Below are 20,609 nucleotides of genomic sequence, written 5' to 3' on the forward strand. Positions count from 1 at the left end.
ATAAAGGTAAGAATTGTAATTTTATGGACGTATGATAGTAGGGAATCTTGAAAACCTATTATTTCAACGAGAATGGAGATGGAGATGCTTATAATGGAGGAATTTTAGGATGTTCGATATCTTTAGATGTCTGACTATTTTAAAATTACTGCATTACAATCAAATGAATCTAGATACTCATGTAGGATAATCTAAGATTACCACAAAATAAACCATTTCTAAAAGTCGTATTTGAAAAAAGTTCAAATTTTAAGACATTTATCAAATATCGGTGGTCTTGCATGTAGAAACCCAAAATTTTAGTCCATCCCATCGATGAAGTCAAGCCCACTTCTACATTGGGCCACAAATATTCTATCATGAAGCCCAATAATCCCTTTTCGTATGGTTGAAAACGCCTTACAAACGAACGCCCTTCAACTGTCCAAATCCGAAGCCACCCAAATTCCGGTTAGGCTTCTCTCCGAGATCGCCAACCACGATGAACAAACGCTGCCAAAGCCTTACTCGAATCCTCAAATCTGTCAGTAGATCCTTCTCTTCTTCATCTTCCTCCACCTCCGCCTCTGCTACCTCCTCCCAATTCCCCCGCACTTTGGCCGGTCTCCGGGAACGACTCGCCGCCGAGTCCCCCTCACTTTCCGACTTCGTTGACTTGCAATCTTCTGATTCGTATTCTGTGGAAGTTGGTACGAAGAAGAAGCCCCTTCCTAAACCTAAATGGATGAAGGAATCGGTGCCTGGTGGTGAGAAGTATGTTCAAATTAAGAAGAAGCTCCGCGAATTGAAGCTTCATACGGTTTGTGAGGAGGCTAAATGCCCTAATTTAGGGGAATGCTGGTCTGGTGGAGAAACCGGCACTGCCACTGCTACGATTATGATTCTTGGCGATACTTGTACCCGTGGTTGCAGGCTAGTAATAATTCAATCTATTCATTCCATTTCGTTATGTTTATTTAATTGCCTACGTGTTTTTAACGACTGAAGAACCGTAATTTCTGGTTATTTTATTGTGTATAATGTCAACGTATATATAGTTCAGTGGGGAGCGAGAATGTATCTAGAACTGATTGTTTTTGTCATAGAAAATGATCCTGTTGATTACTTTGATATCATCTCAGTGTCACAAAATTTCTATTCATTCCCTTGTTGTTTTGGGATTGTTTGAACTCCAGGTTCTGTAATGTGAAGACTTCACGGACTCCACCTCCACCAGACCCAAATGAGCCGACAAATGTTGCTGAGGCAATCGCATCATGGGGTTTGGATTATGTGGTCATCACTAGTGTTGATCGTGACGATTTGCCCGATCAGGGGAGTGGTCATTTTGCAGAGACCGTGCATAAACTTAAGGTTTTGAAGCCAAATATGCTGATTGAGGCATTAGGTACTAATTCCCTAGTCTCTTTTACCTATGACTGTGTCATGTTCATTGTGCATTGGAGGATCCTTGATTTTAGAGAGCCTTATTTTATCCAGTTTCGGTCCAACTAAGGAATTTTTCCCTGTACAATATGATGATATTTTTTTTTTTTTTTTTTTTTTTTTTTTTTTTTTTTTTTTGCAGTTCCTGATTTTCGAGGAGACACTGGCTGTGTAGAGAAAGTTGCAAAGTCGGGCCTTGACGTCTTTGCTCACAATATAGAGACAGTTGAAGAGCTTCAGGGGGCAGTTAGGGATCACCGTGCTAATTTCAAGCAATCATTGGATGTTCTAGTTATGGCCAAGGAGTTTGCTCCTTCTGGAACACTTACAAAGACTTCCATTATGTTGGGCTGTGGGGAAACACCAGACCAAGTAGTGCAAACAATGGAGAAGGTGAGAGCAGCTGGAGTTGATGTGATGACGTTTGGTCAGTACATGAGACCTTCAAAGCGCCATATGCCTGTATCAGAATACATTACTCCTGAGGCTTTTGAGAAGTATCAAAATCTTGGCATGAAAATGGTACGCTCTATTTCTCATTATTTGAACATTTTGATCGTGTACTGTTTTCTTTGTTCTGCAAGGGATTGATTAATCAAGTCCTTTAAGGCTAAAGTCTACTTGATTTTTTAAAAAAGTTTATGCTATTGTGTAATTTCCCATCAAACTAGGACGAATCAACTTACCAAGTGCTTACTTTTTTTTTTCCCCATTTATAAAACTTTTTCTAGAACAATTTCAATCCAAACAGATCCTATTGGATTTGTACCTAGTGAATAACTTTCATTTGCATTGTACCGTTGTAATTTTATGTGTGTTTGAATTGTTTGAGGGAGTCCATGGTTTACCTTAAAGCATATACTAGTTCACACTGTTATGCATAACCCTCATTTATAAGTTTATAGGAAATCTCTACCATCAAGTATTACATGATCAATAGTTTTTTAATGGATGAAGTTACTACTTGCCATTCCTTGAGGGAGCAACAATTATCTAAAAATCCATTTTTTGTTTGGTTGTGGCAGGGTTTTCGGTATGTGGCATCTGGCCCAATGGTTAGGTCTTCATACAAGGCAGGAGAATTCTATATCAAGTCAATGATTGAATCAGATCGTGCAGCTTCTAATTCACAGCCTACCCGACCTTGATTATTGTTACCATTTTTATTGGTCATCTGTCCCCAACAATCCCTACATAATTTAACCATGTTGCATGTAAGTTGACACGTTGGCAAATTGGACTTTTGATTTGATGCATTTGTCAAATTCTTGTGCTCCTTATCCGCTGCAGATGTATATCATTCACTGTAGCCATAGATTTTGCTCTGCTGCTTAATAACATCTCCCCTTCCTCCTGTTCTTGCTGATCAGCGTGGGGGTATCGCTGTTCTTGTAATATCGGAATTGGAATTATATTTATTTGCTATTTGTATAGGTTTACGTCTATACCATTTTGCTTGTTCATACAAAAACTCAATTATTGGATTTCAATGCAAAAGCAGGTTCAACTGTGAACGAGTTGACATAAAGGCTCTGGTAATTTTCTTCTCTAGTCCTCATTCTCTACAGAAGATAAGGTTAGGAAAAGATGTAAAGTTCTCTGTAGAGTGGTTATATATATATATATGTATATATATATGTTTTATAGAAGAACGTTAAAAAGGAACGTCAAGTGAACATTAAACATCTTTTTACGATTCCCGTCTGATTTTCAAGTTATATCTTAAGCCAATCCCCTGCCCCGTATTAAACACGCATTGACAGTTTCTTCTACATTGGTACTGGGCGTCGAGCCATTTCACTGCCAACTCTGCCACAGCTCCACTCTCTGTTTCTGGAGGGTCTCGCCCAGGTGCTTTCCTTTCCCACCCAAAATTCAGTACCCTCGAACGTTATATTCAAAATTTCAAATTCTAATATCTCATTCCGATTATCTTCCATCTCCATTCCCATTTTCGACATTCACCACTCTATGGGTTGTTGCTGTAGCAGAGCCTTGGACAGAGGTCAGCCTCATATCCTGGATAAGCATCATCGTTTTGCTAAACCTCCGTCACCGGGATGGTTCGACACTGATGTTGGGAACATCCCAGCCAATGGAACCCCGGAAGAAGAAACCGTCAAAGAAGTCCTCTCAGAGACTCCCATTGCTAAGCCATGTACCGTACAACAAACAGTCCCAAAGAACAAGTCTTCCGAGCTGAAAGTAAAAGCAAGTGAAATGGATGGTTCATTCAGCAAAAGGGAGGAAAGTATCGTTTCAGTTTCGGAGACATCTCAGGTTACAGAATGGTGCAGCAATGTGAGCGAAAGCATGTCAATGGCGACCACCATTTCGGAGCAAAGGGAAGGGGATGAAGCATCAAGTAAGAGCAGAGAAATTGGTCGAAATACAAAACCGAAGATTCGCAGAAAGCGGCCATACTCCGGCGACGCATCATACCGAAGAGAACAGAGAGACAAATGTGCAACAAAGAGACCTGCTGAACTTTTACCAGAGAAGAAGTCTCGTGTTAATTGCAGGTACACACATGGAACGACAGAATCAAGAGAGGCAAGGACCAGGAAGCTGAATGGAGGGCGGCACGAGCAACAATCTGGAGTTAGCCATGGCCGCCGTTCGAGGTCACCAGCAACTCGAACAGTTCGAGAAACGAATAAGACAGGGAATATGAAAAGCAGTGGCATGAAAATGACTGGACAAGCTGGGGACCAACCAGAGACAATGACCACCGAGAAAACAGGTGAAGGAAAGATGGAGAAGCCAATGGATGATGCAATTCAGCCTCCAAATGAATCCATCGAAAATCCACTTGTCTCACTTGAATGTTTCATCTTTCTGTAGATTCTAATGCAGATTAGTGTATTGGGTTGGTGTTGATTTCTTGTCAAATTTCTGGAAATGTGTTGTATACAAGACTTGGTTAGTTTCTGTAGTTATTATGATTGCTTGCCGTTTACTTGGATTGCCTCTTTTTTGTAAATGGTAAGTGGTAACATGGATGTTTTGACTCTAGAATTTCTCGTTGGTTTTGAGATTCCAACTTGCTATGGGGATCTGAAATTCAAATGGTCCTCCAAGTTGGCATCTTTCTTTTATTGTTTTTGGGAAAAGTGAAATCTTTTTCCTTTCATCATCTTTTTTCATTGTTTGTATTGAATATGCATGGAGTACAGGTTATGTCTTCTCTGGTGGGGCTAACACTGAAACGCTTCTCTTTTTCTTTTCTCTATGTGTTACATTGTGGACTGTGCTGTCCCAAGCACTCCAGACAGAGGGGTCAACAAAAGTAGCACAAAGTCCAAGGAGAATTTGCACGAAGATTTCTGTCAATATTGTGAGTCATCATCTCTATTTGTCTGCTGATAATGCTATATTAGGAAGTAAAAATGAAAGAGCCCACAAAAAACTAGTATAATTCTTTTGCAAATGCTGATAATAATGGTCATTATGTAAGAAGCAGTATTTGAGAACTTTAAATGGTCATCTTCTGTTAATTTTCTTCTTTAATTTGTGTTCTCGATGCTGACGTTTTACTTCTTTTCATGGTTGGTAGAATTGTGTGGATAATTAACCATGTGTTTTGATGTCAGTGAACGAGGCATGGGATTCATTATGAACATAACAATCAGGGTACTAATCATGGATTACAGGAGCTGACCCAGCTTGCAACAATCATTCATTTTTATCCTCTCTTTAATTTGGTGGGGGGCCAAGAGAAGGCCCAAATCAACATCATCAAATATAACCTACAGGGCCTCTCTACATATTGAAGTTAGAGACTGAAGTGATGTGACTTTCACCATGTTTTCAACTTTAGAATGTCAAGTTGCAAGTCAGAATGAGCTGAAATTCATTCCAAGTGTGGGGTGACCCTTGTTCTATTGTGATGTTATTTTTTCAGGTCAACTGATGTCGGAGGTTGATGTTAAGCTTGATGATGGACAGATGCTCAAGCTATGTTGATGCAGAGGCTTCAAAATGGGTTCTGGAGGACAAGGTGCAGGAACAGGGTGAGCAATGTAGGTAGGAATTTCTTCACCCGGCATCAATACGGATACTCCCCGAGCGTAAACCGTCATCTACATAAATCATGTAAAAAAAAAAATGAATCAGTCAATCGCAATGGTACAAAGTTAAACCTAAAATTTGCTTCTCTGCTGACTGCTACTCCCTAATTATCAGTAGAAGTATATTTCATGACAGGAATAAAGTAGCTACTAATATAATGGTTCTGATTAAGAAAGTCATCGTCTACAAATGACTAAGCATGCTTGACAGATGCAATAAAGAAGGTTTTTTTGCATGAGAATTCTGTAGCATATTGTTCATCAAAGAGAGAGAGAAAGAGTGATTTTAATGACTTGAACACTGTACAGCCACTGTTGATAACTGTATAGAATTATAAATTTGATTAAAAGATAGATGAATCAAAACCTCACTCCAATAGAACATTAATGCTTGTCTGAACCCTTTTTCCCTTTTTCTTTTGCCTTTTTTCCCCTTGTGAAGAGAAAGATAAGCCACATGATCAAACATGATGGTCACTAAAAGCAAATGTCCTCAAACAAGAAAGAAAACTCATAATAATGATCACCATTCTGATTTTCAGTTGAAAATAGCTGGCCTATAAGCAAAAAGGAGGACAACTTTATCATACTTGAGATGCAAGAATAGGACACAAACTAGTGGAAGTAGATTCTGAATGATCCAGGAATTCCTATTTCAATACCATTCTACTCTGCTAGTATTTTTCCCAACACAATAAAATTGTTAACTATTACTCAAATCTTTGAATACTCTCCCAACCAAACTCAGCTGTACATGTTGGTATGGTACAAGTATATCTCATAGAATGTAGGAAAGATATTGAAAATGGTGCCAGCTGAGACTTTGAGACACTTTATAAAGCTAAAAAAAATACTTAAAAAATATGTGCACATTACTATAGTGTAATCAGAAAGGGAAACATAGCATGTGATTATGTTTGTAAATAACTTGCTACTGCACCTAAAGGCTTATGAACAGTTGTGCTATATCTTGCTTGATATGAACAATGCATTTAATGGTGTAGGATCATATTGTTGACAAAGTTTGTTACATCGAGATAACTTTGAATTATCTGTTCTTTCTAAAATGTCATTTGGCACAGCTTCAAAAGCGACTAATACTTAAAAAATTAAGAGCAGCTTGCACATTTTAAAGCCTTCTGGATGTGTTTTACCTATCAAATTTTATTCTGGTTGGATTGCTATAACAGTTGAGACAAAAACACATGCTACCTACATGCTGTGGACCCTTATCCTTAAAATCTAGAATGAGGAAAACTATTGTATTAATGTTAACAAACAGAGCTAGTATAGAAATTTTCAGAAGAGAACTGTTTGAAAACAGTTTTATTTTATTTTTTTTAAGTAACAAAAATAAAAGGTCACCAATAATAACATCGCAGACTTAGTTGAGAAAAATAGCAACCCAACTTTTCCTAAAATCTTCCCGATTTGAAGGAAGAAAAAACTAGAAAAACTAGTAGCACAACGAGCCACAACTCAATTCCTAATGAAAAAGAGACATTTCTCAAATACCTCGTTAAAATACCAATCTCATCAGCTGCATTTTTTCACCATGATAAAGTAAGTTGAAAATAGTTTAAACATTATTAATTGTCACCGAAAGAATTTATTATTTTTTTAAAAAAGGTGATCCTTTTAAGGATGGGTTTTGCACAGAAACAGATAAAACTACGGTCCTGATCTTATCACCTTGTTAACAAATAACGTTTCTAAGGAAAAGCAGAAACCATTTAAATTAGAAGCAACACCACAACATTATAACTCTAAGGCCCCACAACAAACTTCCATAACAAACAAATACTATACAACAACTTCAAGGAGGACATTGATCTACAACTCTAAAGCTTAAGAAAATGGCATGGGATTCATCCATTCAAAAGATGATAAACAAATAAACTTGTAATATTGTAAGATGGTGGTGAATATGATTTTCCAAAGTCTTAAAAGTTCAAAAGAGTTTCATGCTTAGATTATGAAATACAACAAAACAGCTCATAACTAGAAAGACCAATAATTCAGCCCACTAAAGGAACTAACTGCCAACAAGCTATGCCATTATTCTTGAAGATAATGAAATCATTTACACAAACAAATCAGCTTCACAAATCACAACTTACCCATAAGCCAACCAACTAAAAGAAAACTCAAAACAAAACAATTAAGAAGAAACATGAATCGTAATTTTGAAGAGCAAACAAAATGTAAGCCACCATCAGCATGCAGTTGAAGAAAAGAAGAAAAGACAAAAACCTTGGGAGATGGGTAACGAGGCTTTCCATCAAACACCATCTGAGCTTCAAGATCAGAAGGCGGCCGTCCGATGGCCGCCGGCGACCTAGGTCTTAAAAACCTCTCAAAAATTGCCATAACAAGGAACATAGAGATGAGAATGGCAGTAGCTACAAACCCAAACGACACCGCATTAACCGAATCATCAAAACGGCTCCAATACTCCTCTCTTTCAGGGTTTAACGGTGATACCGCCGGCAACGCCGGCGCTATAGCCCCCCATTTTTGCTCACCCCCCATTAAAACAAAACCCCAGTAGAGTAATAACAAAAAAAACCCACTCTGTTTTCCCTCTCGTGCTAGAACTTCTAATAATGGCAAAGGGTCATAGTTGCAGAGAATGGTGGGTTTTAAGAGAAAGGAAAATTGGGTTGAAAAAAGAAGATGGGAGTTAAAGGAGGAGATGGGTAAAATGATTACATGAAGACCAGTGATTCAAAAGCCATGTGCAATGAGATAATCAGAGCAAAGAAGAAAGAATATGAAAGGGAGGAAGAAATGGAGATTTTGCAGAAGAGAAGATCGTTTGCAGAGCAAGGCCTCTTTTAACGTGGCTTTCAAAAAGAAAGAAAACAAAGGACTTTTTGTTGGGCTGAGTGATGATGATGATTTCTTTAGTAAATATTGAGAAAATCAAAAAGAGTTTTTAAAAAAATATATATATTCTACTTAATTACGTTCAAAGCTATGTTTATAGTTTATGTTAATGGAATGAAGAGAATGTTTATGATTAAAAAAAGGTTTGATATTTAGAAGTTTTGATTATATGGAATTTACAGAAGTATGGTTGAATGAAAAGGAAAATAAAAAGATGTGAATTGATTGGAAATGCCATGCTTAATTGATTGCATTGCATTGAGAATTGTAACTTGTTTAATTAATTTATTTGTAACAATAATGTAGTCACTTAACATGTTGATTATAATCTTTTAAGTTTGCTCTAAGTGATGATGTTCACATTTGACTCTTACATAGGTTGCTTATAATGAGGTTTTTACAATCATTACATTTTAAAACATTATGGTTTAGCCTTGCAGCTTTTAGACATGTGAAAATAGTAGTAGGATTTTGTGAGGATGGATTAGAAACCTCAATAACCACTCATCTAAAATATTATTCCATGTATGTAAGTAGGCAGGTTGGATTGGAATAATATATTTGTTGATTAAATTCTAATTTTATATCTGTGAGTGAGTGTCTGAGCCAGTCTACACTCAATTTGATTAATCTATTTTAGGAAATTAATTCATAGGTAGATGGTCAAAATAGATTGACCTATTGACCTCTTAGCCATTTATTAAGAACTATATTTCATTTCTACTACTAGGCCAACCTAGGATGGTTTAAGGTAGAGTATTGTTGAAAATTTGAAATTTCGAATGCATCACTTTAAGTCTTGTTTGACAAAGATTTCAATTTCGATTTTATGTTTTTGAAATTTGTGCTTACAACTTTATTACGATGTTCACCTATTTGTTATTTAAGCTAGTTTTTAGTTTTCAAATTCTGGCTTGAATTTTGAAAGTTTCTTTAGTATAGTAGATATAAAATATATAACTTCATAAGTATAGTAGTATTTATATCTTATATTTAAGCTGGCCATTGCTCGAACATGTCTTTGATTAATAGATTAAATCTCGTTGATGAAATTTGAATTTTATCTTTAGTGAATAACTTCGGTAAAGTTGATTTTTATTGGCATACGACTATGTTAGTAATCATGAGGTATGTGATTCGAATTCCTCTCTCTCAATTGTACTAAAAAAAATTAACATCTCCAGGGTATAATATAAATATAAATATATCAAATGTAACCATACTTTATGTTGAACAAAATTTTAAATGTAATTTTGGAGGGGAAGTTATTTTATCCCATAATTCCACCCATATTGGCAGTCATATGTGTGTATAAATTATAAATTCAGAGATCTGGTAGGGCGAATGGCACGTGCTACCAAACACGTGTCAGCGCATAAATTCGTCGTTCAGTGTTTCACGTGCCTTCTGCATACGACACATCAAAAAAGCACCGTACCCAAACCTGACCCCCGAGGGACCACATCGTCAACGTGGACACGCACAAGCCTTCATCCTATCACATCTCGCCACTTGGCGCTCTTTCATTGGCTGTCAGGTATGACTCGGCATACGCAGAATCACGAGAAGGATAATGGACGGTGGGGATTTATCAAACGCGGGATTTGATAAGGACCGTGGATTTTTGGACCGGGGACGTTGAAAGTTGGGTGCTTGGTTACAGTAATAATAATATCCGGGTTGAGGATGGGCGAGTAATGGAGCAGGTTTGGGTCAGAAAAAGTGGACCCGGGTCTGAAAGTTTGGAATCACGTGAATTGTACCAACTTCCTGTGTACCTTTTCTCTCTCTCTCTCTCTGTGTCACGCTTGTTTTACAAGTTGGGCTTCATGTTACTCTCACCTTCGAAATTGGGCCCACTGTTTTTTTCCTCATCTTTTGGCCCATTTGTTTTCTAAATTACATCATTTTTAATAGACAAATTGCACAAAATAGCCATAAAAAGATCCCTAATTGGATAAATAACCCTTTTCTAAATTTTATGATTTATGGTCAGTACGTTGATAGGGAAGGCCCCATCTCCCTACTTACTTTTCCAACTTTGTCCCCCAAATCTAATGCTTCCATATTACGGTTGATTATATTTTCCACAATTTTAGCAAACTCTAATTTTTATTCTCTCTTAAATTACTTCACTATGTCCACAAATCACGATCTTCTCAGTACCAAATGCCAATGTAAAGAAAAAAAGTATTGATCCTTCAACAGAGCCAAATGCATAACAAAAATTATGGTAGTCGAAGACCTATGACTCTATTCTCTTGTATTTTCCAGTGCAATGATGTTTTGTCAGCTCCCATACATGGCTTCCCTTCAGATTTTCCCACTTACGCAACACAATAATTTTTAGGTTGTTGATTGTTTCCAAGAGCACAGAGTGGATGAGCGATTTGAGTTTTGCAAGATCAAGAAAGAGTTAAAAAGTACATGGTGATTGTCAAGTATTTTGTCAAATGCTTGATTGTCGTCATGAGTAAAAAGGTTGAAGAGATCTTCCTTTAAATTGAAGGGTTCTCAATTTGAGAGCCCATTGTTTATACTAGCTCTTGCAAGACTAGCATTGGAAGCGTTCCTAATTTTGTCGAAAATATGTAGACACCTTCAACCAAAAGAAATAAAGAGAGAAGAAATGTGCCATTATCCCTCTTATAAAATAATGTTTTTAATGGGAAATTTTCAATGTAACATTGCAAACATCGATATTTAGATTTTTTTTAAAATTTATTAAAGCCTTCTTTACATTTTTTTAATTTTATTTCCAACACTTAATAGATTTTGGATGAGTTGCAAATACAAAATATTTGCGTGCATTAAATGTTTTTGACTCTACCATTCTTCTACCGTTTTTTTTTCCTTCCAATTTTAAGTGAACTTTAAAGGTGCACATACTAAGTATTTGCATATTTTTCTTACACTATTTTTTTACCTGTTGTTATGCCAACACTTTGAACACCTAGATTTTCAATAAGTTACAAATATTATGACCTAAATGTTTTCGTTAGACATATTTAAATAATAATATGTTTAATTAAAGTATGGACTATGTATGTAGATTAATAATTTATCACATTCCTAGTTAATTAATTAAGGCCCTAGATTCCTAATTGAATATGGACTTAATGGCTAGAAGTTCATTCCTAGTTAATTAGGGTTTAATGAGAACCCTAATTGAACTAGTATATAAAGAGAACCCAATCTACCAAAACAATAAGCACCTTTCTTGAATCTCATCTAGAGAGAGATCCCACTAAGAGCATTTAGAGTAGATTTAAAGTATTTATGTTAACAAGTGGTATCAAAGCATTTTTTTCATGTTAGATTGTTGGTTTATATTTGTTTTCCATTGGGATTGTGATTCAATTTTGATTTTGGTTAAAAAAATTAAAGAATAAATTTCCAAAAAAATAAATTGAATCCCTCATTGGGTTGAAACACACAACACAAACCTCACACCATGAAAACCCATGATCAATCGGCATTGTAGGTGATTCAATGGCCGGTTATGGTTTCATGAGTTTTCAATTACAGAAACTGCCGAGAACCATCAAAAATCCATTTAAGTTTTTTTTCTTCTTTTTCCCAAAAACTTCTTAATTGGATAAATTCGGTGAATTTTAGTTGGTTTTAATTGTATGAATTTTGTGATATTACGTGGGTTTTAAGGTTAAATTTGATTGAAGATTTTGAATTTGTTAATAATGGATCAGTCGAAATTAATCATCATGTAGGCAACTAATGTACAATTACGAATTGGTTGCTAATTTTGTAATTTAAAATTTAAATTTTGATTGATGATTTTGTACACTTAAGCTTAAATTTGGTTAATCATTTGTGAATATAAGTTTAAATTTGATGAATCATATTGTGGATTTAAGTTTGAATTTGATTAATCATGTTGTGGATTCAAAGATTAATTGATCATATTGTGGTTTCAATTTAAATTTGATTGATGATATTGGTGATATTCACATGTTTATGTTGCTTTAATTGTATTATGTGTATGCAATTATTAAGTGAATATTGGTAAAGACTATTTGATGTTCTTCCTCCTTTATTTTTGTACAATATAATTATTATATTATTGTGTCTTATATTTTAGATTGAATTGGTAAAAAATAATATGTTACCAAAGTAGCCTCTATCATCTATATTAGTTTAATTATGAAATATAAGACGTGCATATTCATGAATTTATGCGAATAATTATTGGCCCAAAGGAAGATAATTATTTGGCCAAATTGTGGGTATGCATGTGGTAATGAGTATGTGGCAATTATAAGGATTGTTCGTGTGAAAAAATAGTCGGTCCAAAGAAAAGCTATTTTTTGACAGAGTTTATTGTCAATACTTTGATTACTACGTTGAGAGTACCATTTACAGTTGGTATTTTTTGCCCAAAGGTTGGACATCAATATTGTGCTAGGTATCTTGTTAAAAGTGGCCCATCACATATGTGAAATTATTTTATTATAATTTAATTGTGAGCATATGTTTTGCTTTTTATTGTTTCAGTTGGTCTTACTCAAATATCTGGAAATATGAGTTCAATCCCTAAGTTGAATAGATCGAACTTCAAGATTTGGAAGGAAAGCCTAGAGATACTTCTCGGGTGTGTAGATTTGGACCTTGCATTAAGGACTAATAAACCTACTTCTATTGAGGAACAACCAAATACAACTAATATAGAGAAGTGGCAATGGTCTATATATGCTTGATTCTTTTGCTTCATTTAACAAGATCTTGTTATCTAATTTAAGTGGTACAAAGCGTAAATTAAATGAGAATTCCGCTATGTTATGGCACAAACGATTAGGTCACATCTCTAAATAGAGAATCCAGAGGAATTAGTTTCTTTTCCTCAAGTGGTTATAAATGATGTCCAGATTCCAATTCCTGACTTCACTATTGAACCAAATATAGAACAAGACAACATTGAAGTCCCTGTTGTTGAACTTGAAGTTCAAACTCAACAACCTCAAGAAGTGCCACTAAGAAGATCTACTATAGAGAGAAGAAGTGCAATTTCAGATGATTATATTGTGTTTTGTCAAAATAAAATTGAATGAATGATTGAATGATTTGTGATTATGCACGCTGTGAATTATGATATTACGATACTATGTTCTAAATGTATGCGATGATGCTTAAATGCTTCGTAGTATGCGTTCGTGTAGTGCGTGTCACAAGTTTTTTTTACGCTGGAACCAAGTATAATTCCAATGCAAGTTTCTCAGAGTGATCTGAGGTCGAACACGGGGATTGTTGTAATTAATGCGATACTAATGTGGTATATGTGACCGGTTAAACATAAAGAATAAAGAATTGGTTTGCGAAAAGTAAAATGCGATGAAAAGTATATTGCGGTAAAGAATAAAATGCGATGGTAAGTAAAATAAATTGCGGTGATACAATAACTGAATAAACTATTAGTATACAGGTTGAGGACTGGTTGTGAAGATGTGCAAAAGTGTCTAGTGAATGTGGTGGCAAGTCTTGTGGAGTGAATCAGAAAGAGAATGGATTGAGGGAAAGGACATCGCAAGTTCGTCAATCTCGTTGAAGACACAACTAAGGTTCTGCTTTCCCTTGGCTTACACTTTTCAGTGATCGGCCGCGTTCCCATATGTTTATGGTGAAACAGGGATGAACGTGATGAACGCAAGGTTGTTTCCATCTCTAGAAATACTTCTCGCTTTAGTTAATGCATTCTTCCAACCTTCTTTCGATCGGCGGAATAACATCTTCACTTCTGCTCTCATAGGTGAAGATTCCATCGAGCATGCTTCAGCTAAACTCAGCCGATTTCCTTAACAAAGATTAACTCACTTGCTTAATCCTTCCCCCTACCCTGGGGATTAGTTACACATAATGGAGAAAATGGATGATGAATGTATAGAAAAGGATAGAGAAATGACAATGATTACAATAATGATATTAAAATCTAAGGATAAACGTTTAGTACAGATAGTAAATGAAGGATTAAAGATGAACACAGTAGATGAATGGAAAATAAGAACAAATACGAAAAGAGTGTCAATGTCTTGACACAGATCCCGATTGGAGACGTTGTGCTTGCCGGTGTGTGGAAGAAATGGAGTGGAAAGCTTCCCTTTCAGGCTTGAATTCCAGGTAGAAGTGACCTTTCGCACATAGTTTCTTCTTCGGGTATGGAAATAATTTCTTGCTCAGAGACTTACCTTTCAATCTTGTCTTGTCTTTCTCTAAATTGTCTCTTCAGACTAGCCTCCTTTTTATTGAATTTGAGGAAGCTATTTATAGACCTTGGCTCCTTCTGTATTAGTGGTCCCATTTTGAAAATATGATAATTCCTGCCATGGCTTGGTGGAAATGTCCGCTCTGCTTTATGATCAATTTGTCAGAATCATACAACAGAAAAGCTATACAATTGTCAGAAGTCCTTGCGAATGCGTTGCTCTTCACATATACGATCGATCGCCGCATGCGGTGTAATTATTTTGATCTTTTATCGATTGCCGCATGCGGTGGAAATGCGTTGATCGTTTGAGTTTCTGATCGATCGTCGCATGCCCTGCAATTGCGGTGTTCTTTTTCGTTCTTGATTGATTGCCACATGTAATGTGGATGCGTTGTTCATTTTTGTCCTTAAGCGGTTATCGCATACGGTGACCTATTTCCTGCAAAACAAAGACTTGGGCATTCCATTTCACCATCGCAATGGGGTTAGCGGGTGTGTTCACGACACTTTACAATTTTCGTATTTCTAAGCCAATTTCTATATGGTCGACACAACTTTTCCTTCTTTTTGCCACATAATCTAAATAAAACAACATAAATAACTTGTATTTCTACAAGTTATCACACCCCCAAATTTAGATATATTCTTGTCCTCAAGCATATCCTCGACTAAGGCAATTCAGCTCAACTCCTATCTTAATTTTGTGTCGATCGACTACTCTAAATGCTCCACCTCTATATAATTTCTCAACACCGCAAGTTCCTTCTATCCTTTGACAATTCTTCAACATGCTATACTTTATTCTTATCTAAAACAAACCTCTACCCAAAGTTCCCTTTTAGTTTTGAGAATAATATTTTACCTCTTCTTGCGAAAACAACGAAGTGCTTCTTTTATGCGGTGGCCTGGTTTGCATCATCGTATAGAGAATGTTGATCATGGTTACACTCTTCGTTTTGGCTTGCTCCCACGTGTGTCATGCGAGCATCCAACTTCGGTTGTGTACCAAGCTCAACTTCAACTCTTAATCCTCAGCCAAGTTTTACTTTTGCTGGTCAGAGGAGTTGTCTCTTTTATCCTTATTTTCTCTCCTTTTTTTTTTTTCCTATTGCGTCGATCCTGGAAACCTACCTTCGTTTTGGCTTGCTTACACGGGTGTCATGCGAACATCCAACTACGAGTAGGTTCCTTTCACGACTTAACTCTTATCAGGTTGGGATTTTCCCTTGTGCTGACAGCGGAGTTTTATGTTTTTTTTTGACAATGATGAACGCATTTGCCTGATATTGCCGCATCTGCTCAGACCTTCCCCACCCCCAAATTTAGAGATATGCAAGGTCCTCATTGCATTGTTTTTTACAGAAAAGACAAAATACTTAGTCAAAATTTTGAAAAGAATGTTTGAGCAGAGTCTTGTAATAGAGAAGGTAAAGCAGAGCTATTGCGATGAATTGTCTAAGTGTTAGGCAGAAAATACAACGTATAAAGAAATTTTGCTAAGGGTATGCATACTACTCATCATGGCAGCACAAATAAACAATGCAAAAGAAAAGAAAAGAATTACCGCAATAAATTGACAAAGGATGATAAAAGTAAAGAGGCCAACGTATAAGAAAAGAATGATTACTCAGTTGTATAAAATTTGTCTAAGTACACAAAGAATTATAAACATCGCAACACAAAATTGTAAGTATGTACAAAAGAATACACGGTATAGATTTCTATAAAAAACATGAATGGCCGCAAAGAAAAATTGCAAAATTGTGGAGAAGGTGGTGCACCCCCAAACTTAGAGTTGCTGCGAGGGCTCTTGATGAGGAGGATGTTGTGGAGGAGCTCTTTGTGGCGCTTCTTGAAATTGCAGAGGTTGTTGTAGATGTGGAGGCACCATGGGACCATGTAGATATGTCATTAAGAAAATAAAGTACTCATGGTTGCGCTCAACCATCTGTCTTTGGTTCAAGTGAATGGTAAAGATGTTGCGTTGAATATTGACCATCGCTTGCCGCAACATTATGTTGCTGCCTCGCAACTCTGCATTGCTCTCTTGCAACTTCATTAATGCATGGTGGAAGAAGATAAGCTGTTGAGATAAGAAGACCTGCATATCGGTTAAGGTAGCAGCAAGGGATGCGGTAGTGGGTTGCACCGTCAATGTTTCACCAACATCAGTTTGAGGTTGAGCGGAAGAGCCTGTTCTCATATTGTGTGGGTCATCAACATGCGGCGATGGGGGTGAAAAGTGAGGTGGAGATGGATGGTGGGGGAACGCTACTGGAGATGCAGGGTTGGAGTCAGGAGCAAGGAGGAGGTTTGTGAATTGTTAGGGAAGAGGGGAAAGGGGTTCGTTTGGAGGGCTTGGTGGGCGAATGATTAAAGGTAAAGGATCCAATGGTAGACTAGTTTGTTTCTGCGGTGATCGTTCTTGGACGTTTTCCTTTCCTTTATCATTGCGGCGCTGCTTCTTTGGTTTTGGAGGTTGCGGTGCATTTAGATCAATGAGAGGCCTTTTTGTTGGAAGCTCGGGGCAATGTGGTGAATCCTTGAGAAGCATTCTCAGGATCTTCATGTGGATGATGCCGTGAACTTCAGGCATGGGCTCTTCGTCAATGCCTACGCCCACAGAGAGGCACAGGCTCGAAATCATCCACGGGAATAAGTATTGGCCTCTCACATGGCCCTGTCTCTTATACACATCTAGATGTGTATAAGAGACACGGGAAGAAGTATTTACCTCTCACAAGGCCAACAAAAGCTCGAATCTGCTTCGCAATGAGCTGGCCCACATCGATTGGAATGCTGCGCGCTATGCAGTATGTGGCCATAACTCGATCCCTTGAAATTGTTTTATCATGCATTGTTGGGATGAGTCGCCGTTTCACCAAATAAACCCAAAGTCGCGCTTCTGGGAGCAGCTTGTTAGAGGCGAAGGTTCTTATGCCTGTTAATGACACCAACCACTTGGTGCCCGGTTGCGTTAATACCTTCAGCGCATCCTCCGTATGCTCTTTTTTAGGATCATCAATTAGCTTGTTACCCGGTGCTTCCAGGAGATTCTTCAACTTATAGAGCTTATTGATATCCTTTACACTGAACGACACTACCCTCCCTTCAATGATCACCGCATCTTCGGTGTCAAGGAGCTGGCTGTGATAGAAGGCCCTCACTACCGTAGGAATAATGATGGATGGACATTGGCAGAAATTTTCCCACCCATGCTGCATCACAACACTGGTGATGAAATCCGGTAGTGTTGTCGACGCAGGGAAGAAGCCCATTTCTATCCACAGATCATCATTTTCTTTCTTGGGTGTTGGGCGCCTCCTAGTCGACGCAAGCTCGCTGTTCTCCATTTTCATTTTGCCCTTTTGGACGCAAGGTGAGATTTTTGTCTTTGTTTGCGTTCCTTTGCCTTGCGTTGCTCTTCTTTTTCCTCTTCCCATTCTTCCCATTCTTTTCTCTTCCTCTTTCGGACGCACTGCACTTTTGCTTTGCGACGTCGTTTCTTCTCCTCCTTCTTCTTTTTTTCTGCTTCTTCTTCTTCTCTCATTTCTCTTTCAAATTTCTCTGAGGCGAGCATAATGCATTGCTTATCCTTGAGCCTTCTTCTTTCTTCTTCTTCCGTTATTGTGTTGTCACGGCGGACCTCCTCATCGTGAAGTTTTCTGGCCAAATCGCCCGATGCGATGGTTTGGCGCGCACGTGACATCTTTTCTTTCTTCTCCTCTAATTCTTGTTTTCTTTTCTCCTTCTCCTCTGCTATGCGTTGAAAGAATAATGGATCACTTGTGGACCCTTGTGGCACATTCTCTTTACGATGCCACATAAGAGGAGTAATGTCAGGGTCTTCTCTGTCTTCAGACGTAACCAATCTGGTATACGGTGATGAAACTTGTGGTTGCGCTGATGCTCTAACTTGCATTGACATCCCTTCTTCCACCCTTGCGGTGGTTGATTCTCCATCAAAATCTAGACTTTCTACCTTCTTCCTTTTTTCCTCCTCCTTCTTTAGGCGCTTCTCCTCCCGCTTGCGTTGTTTCTTTTCACTCATCTTCTTTTCTTTCTTTTCCTTCTTCAACCGGGCGGCTTCATCTCCTTCCATCCATTTTTCTTTACTTTTTCTCTTCTCCTTCTCTTCGGCCATCCCTGGCTGCTTCTTCGCCCCTATAACCTCCAAAATGGCCCTGATGGGTCTCTCATTGGAGTTTGTTGGAATAGTCTTCTTAGGATCCACAACAGCCAGGGCTATTCTCTGCGAAGCTTCTGCCAACTCCTCCTCTGATGGCAGGGGCTGGTTTATAACTCCTGCCTCCAGTAAGCCCCCCTCTCTTTCTAAGTTACTCAAAATACTCCCAAATACCTCATTGTCATCCCTTTGCTTCAATTTGCTTTCAGTCGAAGGTACTGGGAGTGCCACCTCAGGTCTGGTGGCAGAGGCACTCTCCGTGCTCAGTCCCTCTCGGTTGGTGGGTGGTTTTTCGACTACAGAGGTTTTTCGCCGGGGTTTTCCAGCGATTCTTGGGGAAGGCTTAGGCTGGGCGGCGAGGCTGTCGCTGGTAGCGAGGAAAGCAGCCTCCCGTGCGGTGACGGGGGCTTGGGAAGGGGATGATGGTTGAGAGGATGAATGTGATGACTGCCCGACTATTTTTCCAGTGAAGTGAAAGAAGTTGGAAAAAATTTTGGTCTTAGGAAGAAAATCGGAAAGGGATGGGTATGTAGAGAGAATTACTTAGGGTTTTTTTTATCGCGAGAGATACAAACGCTCCTCGGTTGAAGGAGGTGCAATTTATAGGTTGGGCCTTGATGGGGCCAACGTAATCATTGCGTGGCAGGCTTCGGTATTCCAAAAAGCCTGCCGTCGCGCCCTTCCCATTATGATTTAGCAGGAAGGACGTCCTTTCGTCTGCTAAGTCATAATTGCCTCGGAAGCTGAAGCGATTCGACTACTCTCTCCGCGAATATTTTATCATTTTTTTTATTTCATTTAATCGGATGGGCGTAATGTTAAACGTTCAACGTAATGCATCCGTTACCACAAATGCATATTTGCGGAGGATGGGCACAACGTATGTATTAGCGCAACACACCCCTCAACACAATGCATTTCTTGAGGACGGGCGCATGGTATTTCTACCAGCATAACACTACCATCGACATAGTGCGTTTTTACTGAGGACGGATGCAGTGTACATACGCGCGCAACTCATCCGTCAACGCAATGCATTTGTGGAAGACGGGCGCAAAGTGCATCTTTTAAAGCCAGATACACCCGTCATTGCAATGCATACCAGATGTTATTTTTTTTGTATCATCAATATCGCAACGCTTATCCCAAAACCAAATTGATAAGACGTTGCGGTGTTCATTTTTTTTAAAAAAATTCATTCACAGAATTTTGAGATCAATGCAAACTAAGGCTGGAAAGGAAATACATTCAACTATGCATAAAATTAAACTAACACAAGCTGGAATTGAAGTAGAAATAAATTTTAGTAAGCAGTAAAACTAATTTAAGAAAGCAATAACAATGCAATAAAGAAAGCAGTAAAAAAAGCGATAAAGAAAGCAATAAAGAAAGCGATAAAAATAGTGATAGGGATGCTGATTGAAAAAGGATTTTTCAAGGTTACCGTAATCCGCATCCTTGCAAGCGATCAGTCTTGCTTGCCTAAGTCGATGGTCTCCATGTGTCGTTCCACATTGCCCCCATAGTAGGGCTTAATTCATTGACCATTGACTTTAAATATGTTGTTTCCATCCACAGTTGTTAGCTCCATTGCGCCATGGGGAAAGATAGTCTTGATGCGAAATGGCCTAGACCCGCGGGACTTCAACTTTCCTGGAAACAATCACAAACGTGCGTTAAATAAAAGTACCTGTTAACCCATGAAGAACGTCCTGTTGCTTATGCAGTCGTCATGCCACTTCTTGGTTCACTCTTTATAAAGCTTGGCATTTTCGTAGACATTCATTCGCCACTCGACCAGCTCGTTCAATTGCAACTTCTG

At 38.0% G+C, this 20,609-nt stretch overlaps 3 protein-coding genes across 3 annotated transcripts; 2 read left to right on the plus strand and 1 right to left on the minus strand.

Moving 5' to 3' along the window:
- Positions 1 to 405: 405 nt before the first annotated feature.
- LOC120077850 (lipoyl synthase 2, mitochondrial) lies at positions 406 to 2,843 on the plus strand. Its single transcript, XM_039031926.1, has 4 exons — positions 406 to 912; positions 1,176 to 1,387; positions 1,568 to 1,947; positions 2,451 to 2,843. Exons 1-4 carry the CDS (start codon positions 482 to 484, stop codon positions 2,571 to 2,573), a joined length of 1,146 nt encoding a protein of 381 aa, XP_038887854.1. The 5' UTR covers positions 406 to 481; the 3' UTR covers positions 2,574 to 2,843.
- Positions 2,844 to 3,396: 553 nt separating this feature from the next.
- LOC120077414 lies at positions 3,397 to 4,269 on the plus strand. The gene has a single exon (XM_039031296.1). The coding sequence runs from the start codon at positions 3,397 to 3,399 to the stop codon at positions 4,267 to 4,269; it is 873 nt and encodes a 290-aa protein (XP_038887224.1).
- A 765-nt stretch (positions 4,270 to 5,034) lies between these two features.
- Positions 5,035 to 8,377, minus strand: LOC120077851. The gene is made up of 2 exons (XM_039031927.1): positions 7,749 to 8,377; positions 5,035 to 5,507 (listed from the first exon to the last, which is right to left on the minus strand). Exons 1-2 carry the CDS (start codon positions 8,025 to 8,027, stop codon positions 5,331 to 5,333), a joined length of 456 nt encoding a protein of 151 aa, XP_038887855.1. The 5' UTR covers positions 8,028 to 8,377; the 3' UTR covers positions 5,035 to 5,330.
- Positions 8,378 to 20,609: the final 12,232 nt, after the last annotated feature.

Source organism: Benincasa hispida, chromosome 5, assembly GCF_009727055.1.
Source record: "Benincasa hispida cultivar B227 chromosome 5, ASM972705v1, whole genome shotgun sequence".
Lineage (NCBI taxonomy): Eukaryota > Viridiplantae > Streptophyta > Magnoliopsida > Cucurbitales > Cucurbitaceae > Benincasa > Benincasa hispida.